Source organism: Anas platyrhynchos, chromosome 16 (genome assembly GCF_047663525.1).
Source record: "Anas platyrhynchos isolate ZD024472 breed Pekin duck chromosome 16, IASCAAS_PekinDuck_T2T, whole genome shotgun sequence".
Lineage (NCBI taxonomy): Eukaryota > Metazoa > Chordata > Aves > Anseriformes > Anatidae > Anas > Anas platyrhynchos.
The window spans coordinates 8761595-8779474 of NC_092602.1; the positions used below are offsets into that span (position 1 = coordinate 8761595).

A 17880-nucleotide genomic window follows, 5' to 3' on the forward strand; every position below is an offset into this window, starting at 1 on the left:
TGCCATAAAAAGATCCTCGAGGTGTTCTGCTTTTAGATCACTTATTTATTTAGATCCCTATTTATTTAGATCACAGCTGCGCCAGAAACAGCAAGCGACCTGCCACGACCCTATCCGAACCTCTTTTAACCCTTCAGGGGGTCTCGGGGTAAGCCCCGGGGGGAGAAACACCGGGACTCCCTGAGTCCCCCCACTTCCAGGGGCACCGAAGCTCCCTCAGGGGCCATGGCGGGGGCTGCCCGGCCGCCATCTCCGCTGAGGAGAAAGGGGCGGGGCCGCCGGGGCTGAAGTCCCCGTGCCCAACGGCCCCAGGCGTCGCCTCGCCCTGCGCCATGGCGGGGGAGCTGCCGTCGGTGGAGGCGTGCCTGGAGCGGTACATCCCGGCCTCGGACCTCGCCGACGTCAAGCGGATCCTCTACGGCGGCGAGGCGAGGTAGGGCCGGGGGCCTGACGGGGGATGGGGCGGCAGCGGGGTGGTGGTGGTGGTGGGAGGGCAGGGGTGATGGGGGTGTTGGGCTGCGGTGGGAGAACTGAGGCGATGAGGGGTTGGGCTGTGGTGAGGTAACTGCGATGATGTGGAGTTAAACTGAGGTGGGAGAACTGGGGGGCTGTGGAAGTAACCCCAGGCTGGGAAGCAGAGGGGTGGGAGGGATGAGGGGAGAGGGGGGACAGGGGGCTGAGAGAGGCAGAAAAGCGGGATCTGCCGCAAAGGAAGAGGCAGAGGTGGGAAGGCATGTGTAATTGGGGAGGGACAGGAGGCCTTGGGCTCTGTGGTGAGAGACTGGTGTCAGGAAGTCACGGCTTTGGGGGAAGAGGCCGAGGGTTTGCTGCTGGGGAGGAGAGCTGTGGGATTGTCAGTGACCTGGCTATTGCCCCGCGGTGCCCTTATCTGAGAGCTGCAAACCGGGGCATGGGAGCTTGAAACGGTGGCGTCTCTGCAGGGTAGGCGGTATCTGTGATCATTTTGGCCGATTGCGTTGTGGAAGAGGAGAGTGTCTCACGTTAAAACATCTCTTGTTTCTTCCTCAATCCAGAAAACTGAATTTGCCAGATGCTGCTCTATCAGCAGCTCAGGAAAGAGATTTTGAGCTACTGGGCTATGGATTTGATGCTGCTCCAGAGCAATTGAGAAGGCCACGTATCGTTCGAGTAGGACTGGTGCAGAATAAAATTCCGCTTCCCACAGACACAGCCGTGGCAGTGCAGGTACAAAAACCGGCATCTGGGCCCTTTGCATGAACCTCCTCATTTACCAGGTTGGGAAATAAGCACTCAAGCTGCTGGTGATGCAACTTTGTCCTAAAATGCCTGCTGGTTGTCTGGCAGCATAGAACCTGTCGCTATCTTAATACAACGTACTGTAAGAAACGTGAATGACACATGCGGTTTTATTGTTTCTCAGAACCATTTCTCTTGTTACGTTTACCTAGTGAATTGCCCAGCCTTGTTTGCAGTTTTTCCAAAGCTAAATATTTAGTCACTGATTTTGTAAATTAAAAGCTATTGCCTCTAAAATGAAACAAAAAAGTCAATTACCTGAAACCAAAGGTGACGGCTACCTGTGGAATCCACATGTGCAGTTCTTGTTTTAATTGAAAAATTTCTCTTGTGGGAAAATCTACTGGAGAAAATATGGATTTATAAAGCTGTGTGCATTATTCATTGTACAGCAGTAAAACAGATGTTATTACATGGTAACCACCAGCTCTTAACATCTTAGACCCAAAAACACTGAAGTGACACAGATATGGAGAAGTTAAAGTAGTTTAAAAAAAAAAAAAAAAAGAAAGAAGAAAATACTGTTTGTAAAATCTCCTGGGTTAATAGTTTTATATGCTGATAGGATAGAACAGCAACAAAGTAATTCGTTTTAGAAAGACTACACCTCATAGGAGCAAGTAGTTAATTTCATATGTGGGTCAAGTTTGTGGATTCTTTGTAGCAGCTATGAAAGAGAATACCAATTTTATTAATGATTTTCTTGTAGAAACAAATAGGTAACATTTCTCTAAATAAGTGCATGCAGGTCACTGTTGACTTGCATTGCATCCATTTTTTATTGACACCTGAAAGTACCAATACAAAGTGCAAGGCTTATTCTTATCTGTAACTAGAACGCTCAAAGAAAAGAGTACTTTGAAACAATGCATTTTGTCTAATTAATAATTGCTTTGGTTTTCTTGGTAATAATCTACTTGGGTTTTAGGACATAGGGATTGAGAAAATAGTTTGGAGTTAATAACTTCTAGAGAATGTCCAAGATCCACATGTGTCAGCAGGATTTGAAGATAACTGGGGTAACAGACTGTCCTTACCTCCTATTTTAAGATTCTGAGCACTTGGCTTTGAGTACACGTTTATGTAGCATTGTTCTGCAGGTTGTTTACAGTGGACAACAAAAATACATTTTTTGCTGATAACGTTTAGCTGTTTACTAGGCAGTCAGCAATGAAGTGCCATATATTTAAATGTTGTACCATGGAATTAGAATTCTAGTAGATGTCTCTTTCTATTTTCAGTATCTAAATGCTTTAAAAAAATCATTACCCAACTCCTTAGATCTTGATTCTCTTATCAGTGCTTGTGACTGATGATTTCTTGAGTTATTCCTCTGAAAGCAACAGGAGTAAGTATAGAACAAGATAAATTTAATGTGAATAAAGTTTGTAAAACAAGGCTATTAATTTACAAGTGAGTTAGAACACAACTTTTTTATAGCGTGACGCTTCTTACAATCAGGTGGCTGCCCTGCACAAACGAATTGAGGAGATTGTGGAAGTAGCTGCAATGTGTGGGGTCAACATAGTTTGTTTCCAGGAGGCATGGAGTGAGTATTTTCTGTGATTCCTTCTAGGTTGTCAAGTTCTTCCTGTTTTAACATGTAACCTGTACTGAAAATATGTCTTGTGAGCGAGCAGCAGAGATCTTCCAAAATAAAACAGTTTACTGTTATTGATCTGCTTTCTAAAAGAAAAAGAAAAGAGGGGAAAAAAGAAAAAGAAAAAAAAATGGCAGAACTATATAGAATATCTGCATGAAGTCTGTTATGTAGAAGACTGGTATATGCTACCAGTGATATATAGTGATATCACTATATAGTATATAGTGATATTTAGGCATGCTTCTTCACATCACCCTTTGTGATACTTTCCTCATTTTTTTTTCCTCCTAAAACTTTGCTTCCTCTACACATACACTTAAATAAAAATGTAATTGTAATTAAAATGGAATATTTAAGGCCAAATGGAATGTGGAGGTGAGGGCCAAAATGAAGACCTGAATTGTGAAAGCAGGTTGTTCCCAGAAAGAAATTGGAGTTTGTTTTGTATCTTCAGTTCCCATAAGAGTGTCTTTAGTAAGTGCATTCTTCCTCTTCTGCTTTGGTCTGTGTGAGTCCAAATCTCCTCAGCATTGCTAAAAATACGTTTAAGTAGCTTTTTGCTGTAAACAAGGAATACAGTTGAATAATTTGTGTTTAATTTTTATCTGTATTTGTGGAAACAGAAATACCTCTGTATTTCTTGAGTGACATGAACGCTCTTGTAAATTGTCTTGCATTCGTGCTTTCCAGCCATGCCCTTTGCTTTTTGTACAAGAGAGAAACTTCCCTGGACTGAATTTGCTGAGTCAGCAGAGGATGGACCAACAACAAAATTCTGTCAAGAGGTAAAATAAACAACTCCCCAAACCCTTCCCAGCTCCCTCCCTCAATCCATAACTACCACTGATTAGCATGGAATTCTTCATGTATTTTAGTACCACTGAGAAAGCTGTAATAATCTAAAATATTTTTCACCTTTTTTGACAAATATGATAACATGAAGTAGAATTGGACAACCACAACTGTGTTCAATATTTAAACTGCTTTGCATTTATAGGCTGCCTATTACCATTTTTAATTTCAATTTAAAAGGTGTTTCTTGCCTAGAACAATGGAGCATTAAATGTTTGTATGACGTGTGAGGAGATGAATAGCTAGCCTTTTCTGAACAGAGAACACTTTCACATAAAACTTCTACATCTCCCTGTGAAATGACGTATTATTATTATATTATTTTCTGGACCCAATGAGATAAGTTATTACATGGCTTTTATTATTTCCAGATACTGTTGATCACAGATATGATAAACTTTATTTTTGTCTTCTGACAACTTTTTTTTAAAAAAAAAAAAAACCTTTGTGATTTCCTTTTGAAAGTAATTCAAAGAACCAAGATAGTTTGATGTCAAATTTGCCCAGGTATTCACTGAACTACTAAACTTCTGTGGACTGCATATCATGGGGAAGTATGTGTCACTGGAGTCAGTGACACTACAGAAGTCTGGAGGAATAAAAGAAAGAAGTTTGAAGGAAAGGTGACAAAGTGCTAGTAAATTAGCGGTCAGAAGATGCTACATTACACTTAAGTTATTTAACATTAACATTTCATATAACACTATTTGAAATTTTCCTTGTTTTTTATTCACATTATACCTGTGAATAGATTTGGTTCAGCTCTGTAGCCTGACCATTGCTGTTAGGATGCCTCTGCCCCTAGGTACTTGTGGTTCCAGCTGCAGGATTCAGGTGGAAAACTCTCTCTCTGTGATGCAGCCATCTGTGATGAAGGAAACTCTGGCAATAATGGCATGCCAGTGTGGGTACAACATTAGCACTAAATAAGAGTCAAAGTAACGTGCAAGGTGAAAACTTCTTTTAATGCTTCTTTATGAACAAAAAGAGAAAGTAATTATTGTAGGCTTGTGTATAATTGAGGGCTTGTGTTCATTTGTATAGCTGGCAAAGAAATACAATATGGTTGTGATATCTCCAATCCTGGAGCGAGATGAAATACACGGAGGAACTCTGTGGAACGCTGCAGTGGTCATTTCTAATTCTGGAGCTGTCCTTGGCAAAAGCAGGAAAAATCACATTCCAAGGGTTGGAGACTTCAACGAGGTAAGATACAGCATTGTGATTGTCAAGCTAGTGTTACCTTGCAGCTCTTGTTTTTGTCAGCATGCGTTGTATCAGAGTTGTATTGTCAGGAAACGTAATGTGTTTCTAGAAAATGTGGCTCACTAAGCATCAAATAGTTTTTTCTCAAGTAAAATTATACAAAGTTTATTTATCAAGAGCAGAGTGTGATGACTCTTAAAGCACAATCTTTTGTCATAAATGCTTCCATGCCTCTTAGAAACTACAAAAGAGTCAAGGATCTTTTTAAAATAAATTTCTTTAAGTCACAGCTTAGTTATGTTAGTTGTGCACGATTGGCTCAGTTTTTGCCACATTGAACTTTAATTTGGAGAGCGTCTTTTTCATGGTTTATGCGTGAGTATTATTTGTGCTCTTGATCTGTGTTTCCCCATGAGATTGTCTTGAAAATGTCAGTTCTTTTGCTTATGTTTCTTTCAGTAGAATCCCTTCATCCATTATACGTTTGACTGAATTGTTGGTTTAAGGTATCTTCTCTTTATTAACCATGTTACTCGCACTGAAGCCCACACCAGTTTTTAGGCCTTCCTCTAGAATCAGCTTCAGAAACTGAACTGGTAGTCAAGGCAAAAGAAAACAGGTTGATCTGAAATGTGTTTATCCATCCGTAGAATTATCACAAGAAGAAAGATCAGAATTAAAAATTAACTGAAGGCTAAAAATACATTGTCTTACCTAACTTAATCTCTCCTTGACAGCTAAAGTGAGTAATTAACAGTGCAATTTCTTCTAACTGCTGTTATCTGTATGCTTACAGTTGCTGTTGTTCCTTGTCTGAATGTCCAGTCACTGAACTGAGGCTTCAGAATCAAGACTGACTTTTTATTAGTGTTAAAAATATGTATGTATCTTTGTCTTGAAACTGTGTTCAGAGACCTCTGGAAGTTGACCTGGTCCCCTAGACCTGATCAGACTGGTTTGGGTTTCTTCAGAGGGGGGGGCATTAATAGGTTTCCACACAATGGATTTCTGGCATCGGTCTGTCAGTCACCAGTGTTGACCTCAGTCTTTAACAATTACTTTGATTTTTGATATCGTTTTTATCAGAGCTGTCTTTTAGCTAGCAAAACAGTAACTAGACAGCAATTTTGTGGAGTATCAACAGATTCAAAAAATATTCTTGTTTCCAGCTATGAAGCTGTAACAAAAGGTACCTAAAAATCAGAAAATATATTTTCTTTTCCGTGTTGAAGTATAAATATAGTTTAATTGAGGATTTTGCATAATTCCTAAAATGAGTTAGTTCCTGTAATCCTAACCTACAGAATTATCACAAAGCAGTCTGTTATATTGCTGGTGCATTGTAATGACTTGATGTCTCTTTTTGTACCTATCTTGTTACAACAAGCAAGTAGTATTTACTTAAAACTGATCTCACTTTTTAGCTAGTCTTGTTAGAAAAGCATTAAAGTGCATTTTCTTCTGAGCTGAGCAGTTCTGATAGTCTTGGCTACTTCTAAATTTCTTCTAAGGGGGAGGATTATGCTTATCTCTTATTTTAATTTTTTTTTCCTTTATCAACAAAGTAACCCCCAAGGAAGGGTTGAATTTGAAATTATTTTCTTATGAATTGTCTCTGTAGAGGAGATTGGGAAAGGAGCCTTGTTAAAATCATCCTTGATGAATCAGTAAGAACTAAATGGAAAGGGGAGAGAGATTGGTCTATAACCTATTCGACCGTGTGTGGGAGGGCATATAAATAAACAAAAATCAATCCTTCTTGAGGCTTCACAATTTGTTGCTGTGGAGATGATTGTGACCTCTGGTGGGGAATAAAGAATATGAATGGATGTATTCCCCAAAGCAATTGCATTCTTGTTTTTCTTCTCCTATTGTAATAAAAGAAAACTGAGAAAAAATGAAAATGTCTTAAATCAGCAGAATTGTTTTGAAAAAGGGTTATGTGAGTGCCTACCACATGGTATGCTCCCTGCAGACATGAAAGGAGATAAAATCTGTGCCCAAGGGTTTGTGTGAATTCATGAGACCTCATAATTAGTAAGAAACAAGAGATTGTCACATTTACTGGGCAGATTGAACCTCTAGCCCTTCTTGATTTCAGAACACAACCCCTTCAAAGCTGTGTCTGTCACTTCCATCATGCCCTTCTCCTACATCTAGATGAGGCCCTGCTTTTTTCCCTAGCAGTAGCTGTGCTTACGTGAGGCCAGACGTGATTTAGTTTCTTTTCAACACCACGGGCAGTAGCTGATAGAATGGACAGACAGATTCAATAAAAATAGAATTGTTTTATAGCACTCCTATCTTATATGGTAAAAGCCACACCCCATTGGGGCAGACTAGTGAATTGTGTCCAGTGCTCTTCTGTCTCTGAAGCCACCACGAAGGGATGCTGTTAGGGGTAACTCTGGCCACTCCGCAGTGTTTGCACTCCATCAGTACCCGCAGACATTGCACAAGGGATGTTAAATTGCATGTTCCTCTCCATTTTGTTTCTTATCTGTTTGTGGATTTTTTTATCAATGACTTTACCTAATCCTTTCTAAACCTGGTGACACGATCTGCTTTGCAGACTCTGGTAGAAGCAAATTCCAGAAGTGCACTGCCTACTGCTTAAAAAAAAATACTTTGGTTTAAAACTGATACAGGATTGTAATTTCAGTGTCTACTGCTGCTCCTCTGGGATTTCTGTATTCATCTTATCCACTGCTTTTTTGATGTTGTAAATCTCATTCATAATCACCCTCAGCCTTCTGTCTGCAGATTAGAGAGACAGCCTTTTTAGTTCCTCACAAAGCAGCTGCTCTATCCCCTTCATTGTTTTAGTTGCCTTAGTTTATTCCATCTCTGGTATATCCTAATTGAGACGGAGAGACTAGAATTGTCCATAGTAGTCAAGCTGTGGGCACACAGAATTCTTATTTAAAAAAAAAAAAAAAAAAAAAGTAAAATTATGTTTTGTTACATTTCAGATGCCTGAGATTTTCTTGGGCTTTTGACTACCACTGCACACTAAACAGGCAACCATCAGTAACTCCACACATACCCTTTTCTTGTGTTTGGGAAGAACTATTTCTGTAGATTTCTAGTAGGGTATCTCTGTGCGTGTTTGTCTCTCTTGATAGCTGTTAAGTGTTCTGTCCTCTTCACTAGTGCCTTTTACAGGAACCAGTGCATTCCTAACTGTATAGGAATGTTTGATATGATAAGATGGAAGTTCACAGCATATGGTAAATGAGATCTTTGAAGCCAACAATTGGCTCCAGTTTCTTAAAGGAGTGTTCTGTGGATTTATCCTGTGATTTTCCTGGTGGTTCTTTCAAACCTTCTGTTAGTTTAGAGCAATTGGCATATAGGCAATGTAAATAACCAATCTTAGCTATACATTGATATGACCAAGAGTATTTATACAATTACTGCATGTCATTGCATAACAGATGAAACTAAGGGAATTCCTTGTTCTTTAAACACAGTTTATCTTCTCTGTCTTTCATAGGACTTCAAAGGATTGTGATGATGCAGGAGAATTTTCTTATGTGGTGAAATTACTAAGAGATGTGACTAAAGTTTGGCAACTTGTGAATTGATTTTAAGCTTCTGCAGAAATTGCTAATGTGACTAGAAGTGTTTATGTGAAAGTCACAGTGTTTGGGATGTAGTATGAATGAAGGGAAGCAGAAAGGGACTTGAATTCTATCTTAGTAGAACTCTCTTAGAGCCTCTTTTTTTCCAAATACTCATTACACCAGAGCAGTGTACTAAATGAAAAGTGCTGTTGTTGCTTACGGTCTCATGACTTGAAGTTGGTAATTAGAAATAAGGTGTCAAAGCAATGTTGAATGTCTTTTTTTTTTTTTTTTTTTTTTTAAAGAGGTCTGCCTTTGGTTTTGATTATGATTTATTTATTTTTAAAATTTTGTTTGTTTTTTCCTAGTCTACATACTACATGGAAGGAAATACAGGGCATCCAGTGTTTCAGACGCAGTTTGGAACAATTGCTGTGAACATCTGCTATGGGCGCCATCACCCTCTGAACTGGCTCATGTACAGCATGAACGGAGCAGAGATCATCTTTAACCCTTCAGCCACTATTGGAACACTCAGGTGAAATACAAACTGCTGTGGGCTGTTGCATCTTCTCCATTAACTGAACCTCTGAGCTCCTCAGTGAGACTTCAGGGGCACCTTGCTGAGGTCTTAGAACCTGGGTCATCACCTCCTTGTTCTGCCTTCATGGAGGAACGTGCATTCTTCTCCCTCTGAAGTTCTGGGCTACCAGTCTGTTCACAGTCACTGAATCTCTTTGAGAATTTCAGTTGCACATCTGTGGGTGTTTGGTCTCTGAGACACAGTTAACCAGTGTCCCACTGGTCTTCTGAAAGCTAATAAGTTTATTTAGGTTGTCAATGTAATATTTTTGTTTTATGGTAGGCTGTAGGAATTTATGCTCAAGTTTAGCTTGCCAGATGATTATGCACCTGCCACTTAGGAGCCCATAAGTATGGTATCAACTGGTAGTCTTCAGAAACAGCCTGAGAAACCCTTTTCTCAAAGTTGTTTTTTTTTTTTTTGTTTGTTTGTTTTAATTAAATTTACTAGTGGCAATTTTGTGAATATCAGGCCTCCTGAATCAGGCTAAATCAGCATAAGCTGTTTCCCTTGAGAATAACTATAGATTTATATTAATTGCACCCTACTGACTTGATTTCCTGAAAGAAAAAAGTAACTCAGCTAAGGAAATACACTTGTTAGGTAGCTCATAATGAATAATTTGTGGATTTGATCTTGAATATTTTGTGTCTTGACAGCATCAGTCACATTTGAATATAATACCATTTGAATATACCGTGCTTCCATAGCATGATCTGACATGGGCTGTGTATTGCCTGGAATATTACAATGTGATGTAAAATAACTGCATACCACATTTATCAGAGGGAAGCTTTTTTTCTAGGTAGAAAGCTTGTAGAAATAGTTTAATCAGCTTACCAAGTGATAGAGCAAGTGTGCTTTTCTCTCTCTTCCTCCTCTTTTTTTCTTTTTTCTGTTTTCTTTTTTTTCTTCTTTTTTTTTTTTTTTTCCTCCAGATAACAGAAGTCTAGCAGTGTATGATGTTTACATGTATGTGACTTGGGAAGCGGTATTAGTTTAAGCTGGGTTATAAGTGTTAATAGTTGCCACCATTTTCAGCATAAGCAGTTAGCTTTGTAGAGGGGAGGGAAGTCTGGCATTGGGGGGTTCTTTGGAACAAGGACATTTCCTTTGTGAGTTAAAACTGTATTTTGCATTATCTTAACTGTCTTTGAGCTTCCAGCTCCAAATGTGATTATTAGGAAGCTAACAGGATCATGTGTTTTATCAAAAAAAAATATTTTTTAACATTTTCATTTTCTTAAGGCTTCCCCCAACTCCCTATCTTCTATTTAATTTCAGTTTGGAGTTCTTCTGTCTCTGTAAAAAAGGATCAAGAGTAATCATACAATATTTGTTGCAGGCAAGCTAGAAAAACCTGAGGGCACAGACCATTTACAATAGGGTAGAAATAGTGAAAAACAGATTGAAGGCATACAATTTTCATACCCACAGCCAGTTCTAATGCAGAGAACTGTGTATTTACAAACCTGAAGAGCTGAAACTGTGGGCTGAACTCAATATACTGTCATTGAAACTGCCTTTAACAATTTTTAATGTAAAGGACTGGATCTTATTTAGGTTGTGTAACATTTCAAAATGTTATTTGAAAAGAGTTCAATGAATGCACAATGCTTTTGGGGCATTTATATCACTGCTAGAATGATGTTTGTGATGTTTGTCCACTTACATCCCATTAAGAGGAGAGCAAATAGAAATTACCCTGTCGTCATACAGCACTTGATTGGTACTCTGGATGCTTCAGGCTCTCCTAATTATTGGCTTTCACTTGATTGTTTTTAAGCACATAATTTTTATTGCAGGAAGAGTACTCTTGAGGCCTATGTAGAAAACTGTCTCTGGGGGTAGCTTCTTGGCTATAGCCTTTTCTTCCTGTCTGTTTTCTTCTGTAAATTGTAATTGCAGGAGCTTTTCAATAAAATCACTTTTTCTTAGCAGAGCTGGCTGCCAGACTTAAACCAATTGAGAAAAAGCAATAAACCAAGTCCTCTCAATCAGTCCAGTGACCATCTCTAAAGATGCTCCTGGCTGACTGCAAGATTAATGACAGCCAGCCACTTGCAACCTGGTCTTGGTGGTCAGAATCTGGCAGATACATTTTATACACTCTTCTGACAGCATGTATCACCTTTGTTTTGGAGCTTTGAGTACTTCCAGACCTCCTATTAACTAGTTTGATACCTGTATATCAAATTATTTTATAAAAACAGGAATGTTTCAGTTTAAAACATCAGTCAGAATTAAAATTCCTATTGGATTGTAAGTGGCTTGCAAAAGAGAAGGAATTGTTCTATTTCTCAGTTCTTGGTTTCATGTAAATTTTGGTGACTGGTGTAATAGTTACTGAGAAGTTTTCAGAAAGCTTTTGTTAAACATACATTCTTTCTTAACAACCCACCATGGAATGACTTACTGGAAATTGATATGAAAACTGTAGTTGAAATAACAGAAATGGAGCATTTTGGTGGAATTGGATTTTTTTTTATTATTATTACTATTATTAAACTTTTTTATTTGCTGCTGCAAAAGCTGCTACTTGATCGTTTTGGAAAAAAAAAAAAGAAGGCAACTTGTGCATCGCTACAGATGATGTTTTGAAGGGAATGTTGGAAGCACATAGGTAAATTCATTCCATGGATTTGTGTAGTAAAACATTATAATTGCTTTGAAAATCCTGAGACTTTTTTTTTCTTTGCCGAAACAAATCCATATTCACCAGGTTATCAGATAAAATTGTTATACCTGTGTTTGAGTAGAAAGCAATTATGATACTTGCCTGTATCTGTGAGGAGATTTTGATTGTATGATCAGGGTCGTAACTTTGGCTTCCTTGACAGCAAATGTGCAGTGCTCCATAGTCATAATATAAATTTAGCTCTGAAGTAGACAAACTGAATGAATACCTGCTTCTCTGTTGTGTATTGCAGCGAGTCACTGTGGCCAATTGAAGCAAGAAATGCTGCCATAGCTAATCACTGCTTCACATGTCCCATCAACAGAGTGGGAACGGTAGGTATTCTCATTTTTCTTCATTTCTTAATTTAGGTATCGTAGCATGCGTTAATTCAAGGTAATGAGCAGCACTAGAACACATATATTCCTCTAATGTGTAAAGCACCTTCTCTTAACGTTTTCAATATGATTTGAAGATGAAGATTGAATACAGTGATTGAGAGCTGCATTGTTGCTGGCAGCCTACTTTTTGTTGCAGCTGTTTCCTATTCTTGAATTTCCTTCTTTGTAATAAGCACCCACCCCTTTTGCTAATTACCTTAGTTTCTGTGGCAAAACTAATATTCTTTTTGCCAGAAGGACTGAAAATGAAACGTTGTCAAATGAGTGGTACACAACTTGTTGTTGGTATCCAGGTACTACCTCTTCCTGGACACTGAAGTTCTATAATCAGAGTGAATACTGCACACCAGAGGTCACTCTTGCTTTCAGATTTGTCCAATATCCTCAATATGTGTTCTTCTGTAGTTTTTATTTTATTTTTTTCTTTGCAAATATCCATACCTGTTCTTGCTGTTATATGAACACATTTGGATTCTTCTGTGATCTGCAAAAATGTGATTAGTTAAATGCACTCTTCTTTAAGAGTTGTGATGAGGCATGGTCCCCAAAGTGGGTGAACAACAGACAGTGATACTAAAACATATTGTTTTCCAGCCTACCCATCATCGAAATTAGACCACTCTGATGACTCTTTTTAGACAGACAGAGAAGTCTTAATATGTGTATATAGACTCCCATACTAGACTAGCAAGGATTTCTTGAATGAAATGGAATTATACTGCCACCTTCTGTTTCACAGGAATACTACAAAAATGCCTTTACTTCAGGGGATGGTGGAAAAGGTACGTTCAGAAATCTCCTTCAGCAATTGCTAATAATTTGTTTTCTGTAAAGTAGGAAGAAATGATAGCTCTCATACAAGTGTCTATCCCAAAACAGCTGCGGTGGCTAGTGACTGCCATACCTAAGACTGCGGTTTTGTAAGTTGTAGAGAAGCACTTCCTGTTAGATGTGGTGCTACCATGGTATGTGGTCACCAGAAGTTCTTACCTAAGGTTTCTACTTACTTGCAGAGGGCTAAGAGCTTTGGAATCAGGGAGGTACTGTAGGACTGGAAAATAGGAATCCCACAAATTAATCTATGTTGTCAGTGCATGCATCCCATTTTATTTATAGGTTTATGATTATTAACATTAATAGCACTAGCCTGCATCACCAGCCAAAACATTTTCACCCTGTTTTATAGATATTTTGGAGGTTAAAGAAAAGCTTGGAATTCTGTGAAAAAGACAACAGCAATATCTGAGTCATGACTAGTGAAAAATTTAGGTCTGTAGCAGGGTTTTCCATGGAAAAATTTTCCTGGCTATTATATTGTTTTTTTTCATGACTGTCTAGTAAGGACTGGTTGAGAATATTGCTGGCAAAAAAAACCAAAAATAAAACAAAACAAAACAAAACAAAAAAAAAAACAAAAAACAAAAAACAAACAAAAAGAATAACAATTATAATTTTAAATTAGAAAAATAAGACAGTGTCTGACATTACTGGTATTCTTCATACACCTGAATGAAAAGGTGGATTCTGAAAGTTAAGTGCATGGTCTGCCCTTTGACAAATTATTATTTAGCAATTCAAAGAAGAGCACAAGATTTGTTTGTGTGTACTTCACTTATGTGTTGGAATACTGGAATTTGTCCTGTGATAACTGTGACTTTCTGGCTTAATCTGATGTGGGCCTGAGCCCTTTTTGTTTTTAACTAGGTTTGAAGTTAGGTGTTGGTAACAGCTGCATCAACAAAGCCAGTGGTATCCATTACTTAATAGATCAGCATTTGTGGCTTATTGCTGGCACAATTTGGAGTTGTGCAATAAGATGTATGATTTCTTCTTGCCTCACATCTCTGCACTGTCACCTCTGATCTTGTATTGAGAATTGAATGTGTGCATCTCCATCTGTTTTGGAAATGTATGATTTGACAATTAGCATTCAATTAAATCCCTGCTTTCATTTTTTATTTATTTAGTCCTTCACTTTAGTGCAGAGGCTTAGTAATGGGAAAGCATAATAATGCATTATTTAAAAGCCAACACAGTGTGTTTTTTTGTCTTTGTTTGATACATGTGAAAGCTGTGCAGTGCATGAAAGGTAACTAATGGTCAAACTGGCAGTTATCTTAGTGTTGTGCTGTGACTCCTCAGGATGATACCGTGCTTAAAGCACATTGAGTGAGCAACCGCAAGAAATTGAACTAAGTATTATGGGAAGCTGCATGTAAGTTGTGTAATTATTTTAAAAAGCATGTAATGCTGTTTGCAAAATTTCTTTAAGCACACCATGACTTGGGCCATTTTTATGGCTCAAGTTATGTAGCTGCACCAGATGGCAGTAGGACCCCAGGACTCTCTCGAATTTATGATGGACTTCTTGTGGTAGAGATGGATCTAAATCTTTGCAGGCAAGTCAGTGACATATGGAATTTTAAGGTAAGCCTGATTATACAGAAACAGCCTGTTTCTAAGAACAGGTTATGTATGAGATTAGAACAAACAAGCTTTCATAACAGTCATATAATGTTAAAACAGTTAAAAGGCAACCTTTCTTCAACAATCCAAAGCTTAAGTTGTGGAACTAATTTAACAGGATGTTTTGGAGGCCAAAGGCATAAATGGATTCAGAAAGGGAACAGATGAATTCAGGGAAACTAGGACAAAGGATTTTAAATGAAAAACGTAACCTTTGGTCCTTACGTGCTCATTGCCAGAAGTTCTGAGGACTACTAGGGGGTGTGTGTTTTTTTTATGCAATGTACCTAAGCATTTGCAACTGAGCTAAGATGGGCCTTTGATCTGACGTAGTATGGTAGTTCTTTATATTCTTATGGGTCTGCATTACTATTCAAGTAATTCAAACTATTCAAAGTTCAAGCATTACTATTATTATTATTTTTGAATTCTCAGCCAAAGCTAATTTGGATCATCTGTCCCAAGCGTGTAATTTGGTGTAGTTTCTCCAACAGTAGTGCCCGTTTAATCAGTTGCCACCTTGGTACTGTAGTTTGATAACTCTTCAGTTATTCCAGTACTACTGGGGGGTGAGTGGAGGGTGGCTATATCGTATACTGGTTTAGTGGAGTGACCAGATTTGAAAAAAATAAAAAAAAAAAAAAAACAAAAAAAAAACCACGCCCTCTAGTTTCTTCTTTTAGTCTACAATTTTACAATAGGTCCCACAAAAAAAAATAAAAAAAAATGTTGGTACAACAAAAATGGCAAAGCAAAAGAAGAAAAGAGAGGGCAACTTCTAAAATACGTTTTGATGAAGAACATCTTGGTCCCTTCTGCAGAGGCAAGTCTTTCATTCTTGTCCTCAATACTGGTAGAGATCAGAATTCTTTCCTGCTTGCCCTTAGAATTGGCATGATTTGAATCCTAACAAAAATAGTTCCAGCTGGGAGCTATCACAGTATATGTAGATTTTTCAGTGTTATTACTAGTATTTAAAAATAAATGTTTTAAGCAGTGTTGAGTTTTTAATTAATGCAGTCATTCCTTAGCTGGAGCAGAATTTATTTGTTAAATTTGTTTATTTGCTATTCTGTATATAGGCATTGAAGACAAAAAATAATTTTGTCCTTTTCTGTACAGAGTTGCATTTGTTATTTTGCAGGTGTTCGTGGTAGGTACATGGTGGTTGACATAGTGTACTTAAATTCTGCTGAGAGATCCCAAGTCTTTTGAGTCAGGCAGGCATTTATTTCGCTCTGCTTTACCACGGAAATCCGAGGCCCTTTTTGCAGAACAGAGATGTAGTGATTCAGGAAGCACAAGGAGCATTTCTTGTAACAGCTTAGTACAGGCATCCAAACAAAAGTAATTGTATCGATTGGGGGGAAGAAAGCAGTAAAAGCAAAACACTGACCTTTAGCTGTTTTGAACAGAATTGTGTATGTCTCATTGTATTCAATCGTTGTGCTTTCAGCACTTTACAGTTTTCTGTTGATGGTGTAGATTGCTATTGTTGGTCTTTTGGTGCGTAAGGCACAGCTGTGACTTTTGTTTATATGACAAAGGATGCCTGATTCTTTTTCCTCTTGTATCTGGCCAAGACCGAAGTAGTTCCTTGATGTGAGGGGAATGAGGAAGTCATCATTTATCCACTGCAGAAAACCCTCGGTAGCAAGTAGGAATCTACTTAGCTTGCTCCAGTATGTGCTATATGCACCAACAGCACCTGAAATGGGCATTAGTAGAATAACTTTGCAAAATTTATCAGCAGCAAAATAGTTAAACAGATTGTCCCCATTAACATGCTGGCAAGAAAGAGGCAGTTCACCTTCCAGAATGTTGCGGACTGTGCACTTGGGAAGAGGATAGCAGAGCGTAAAGTGCTGTATTTCAGCGTCCTAGCTTACTGTTTCACCCAAAGCAATGAGAATTGTTTGTGCTGTTAATGGATAAAGTGAGCGTAACCCAAATACCCTCAGTGACACATACATAAACTTACTGCTGGCAGCAGGGTTCATCAGTTGTCAAGGACATAATATGAAGACATCCTTCCAGGTACACTCCTTTTCTATCACTGACATAATTGACTTACAAGAGAATTTTTTTGATGAGTAAGAAAGCAACACATTCAGCCTTCAGCTATCCAGGAAATCAAAAATAGCCTTAAGTAATCAGCGAGCAAACATGAAGGACAGCTGTGAAGCAGAAAGGTGTTTAGTTTAAACTTTGACTTCTTAGAGTGGAAGCGTACTTTACTCTTTTTCAGTTAGAAGTCTAGTTCTAGGCAACACAAAGCAAATTCTTTTATGGAAATGTAGTAGTTTCTGGTAAGGCACTGGAGGGCTTCCATACTGGGTGGATTATCATTTTACTGTTTTGGACAGTTAAATAATTAGCCTTCAAAAACAACAAAATGGTGGATATTGCTATTTTCTACTGAACTGAAGTACTTTCATTGCTAACAGAACTGAAGCTTTGATTTTCTTTTCCAGATGACCGGTAGATATGAAATGTATGCAAAAAAGCTCACTGAAGCAGTCCAGCCTTATTTTACACCCAATATAATCCGAGAGTGAGAGGCCATCTCGTTACACTCAAATGTTACGTAATAAATGAAAAGATACTAATGGATGCTAAATTTACTACAAATCGCAAGTTATTTCCATGCTGTCAATTTAATTTCCTGTAACAAAATTTTAAATAGTAGAGTTCAAAATTGTGTTAAGTAAAGTAATTGTAAAGTGTCTTTGTTTGTTTGTTTTAATTTACACTAAGGATTCCAAATTTTTACTCCTTACTAGAATTATATTCATTGAGGAATACTTTAATATGAAATCACGACAACATTTATTCAGTACTTTGTACAGGGATATATAGAAAGGATGAATTCAGAGGAGATAAATTTTTAAATAAGCTTTTCAATGTGTTGCATTGTTTGTTTACTTCTCCTTTCCAGTTTTTATGGTCTACCCAAATGCTTAATGTAGGGAGGAGACATGCATTTTAATTCTTTTATTAACAACCATTTAATGTAGTTCTGCTACAGCTAAGTAATGTCCCAGACATGTCCTAGCTGTTTGAAGATGAGTGTACTATAAAACAAGACCACTTTGGGTCTTTGTATTTCCCTTCACGCAATGTATTATAACCACAGTAGGAGCAGTGCTTTTGAAGGGCTCCTTCTGGCTCCAGAAGCAGTGCTGTAGACAGATGCTTTTAACATTTCCAGAAGCTTAGTGCTGCATTGTGGGGCAGAAATAGAAGCA

At 38.1% G+C, this 17880-nt stretch overlaps 1 protein-coding gene across 2 annotated transcripts; it reads left to right on the plus strand.

Annotated features, from left to right (window-relative positions):
* Positions 1-217: 217 nt before the first annotated feature.
* UPB1 (beta-ureidopropionase 1) lies at positions 218-17360 on the plus strand. 2 transcript variants are annotated; one of them, XM_027470089.3, is made up of 10 exons: positions 231-433; positions 1035-1206; positions 2740-2827; positions 3572-3666; positions 4778-4939; positions 8874-9043; positions 12019-12100; positions 12906-12948; positions 14439-14593; positions 17107-17360. In XM_027470089.3, exons 1-10 carry the CDS (start codon positions 333-335, stop codon positions 17188-17190), a joined length of 1152 nt encoding a protein of 383 aa, XP_027325890.1. In that variant the 5' UTR covers positions 231-332; the 3' UTR covers positions 17191-17360. The 2 variants fall into 2 exon arrangements, with proteins under 2 accessions (XP_027325891.1, XP_027325890.1); XM_027470090.3 differs by lacking the exon at positions 14439-14593 and having other exon boundaries at positions 218-433.
* Positions 17361-17880: the final 520 nt, after the last annotated feature.

Bases quoted from the DNA above. Each gene is read 5' to 3' on its own strand.
- UPB1 (XM_027470089.3), top strand. From the start codon at position 333: ATGGCGGGGGAGCTGCCGTCGGTGGAGGCGTGCCTGGAGCGGTACATC. The intron at 4,940-8,873 runs GTAAGATACAGC...GTTTTTTCCTAG, and splicing joins GGGTTGGAGACTTCAACGAG to TCTACATACTACATGGAAGG. The intron at 14,594-17,106 runs GTAAGCCTGATT...TTTCTTTTCCAG, and splicing joins GTGACATATGGAATTTTAAG to ATGACCGGTAGATATGAAAT.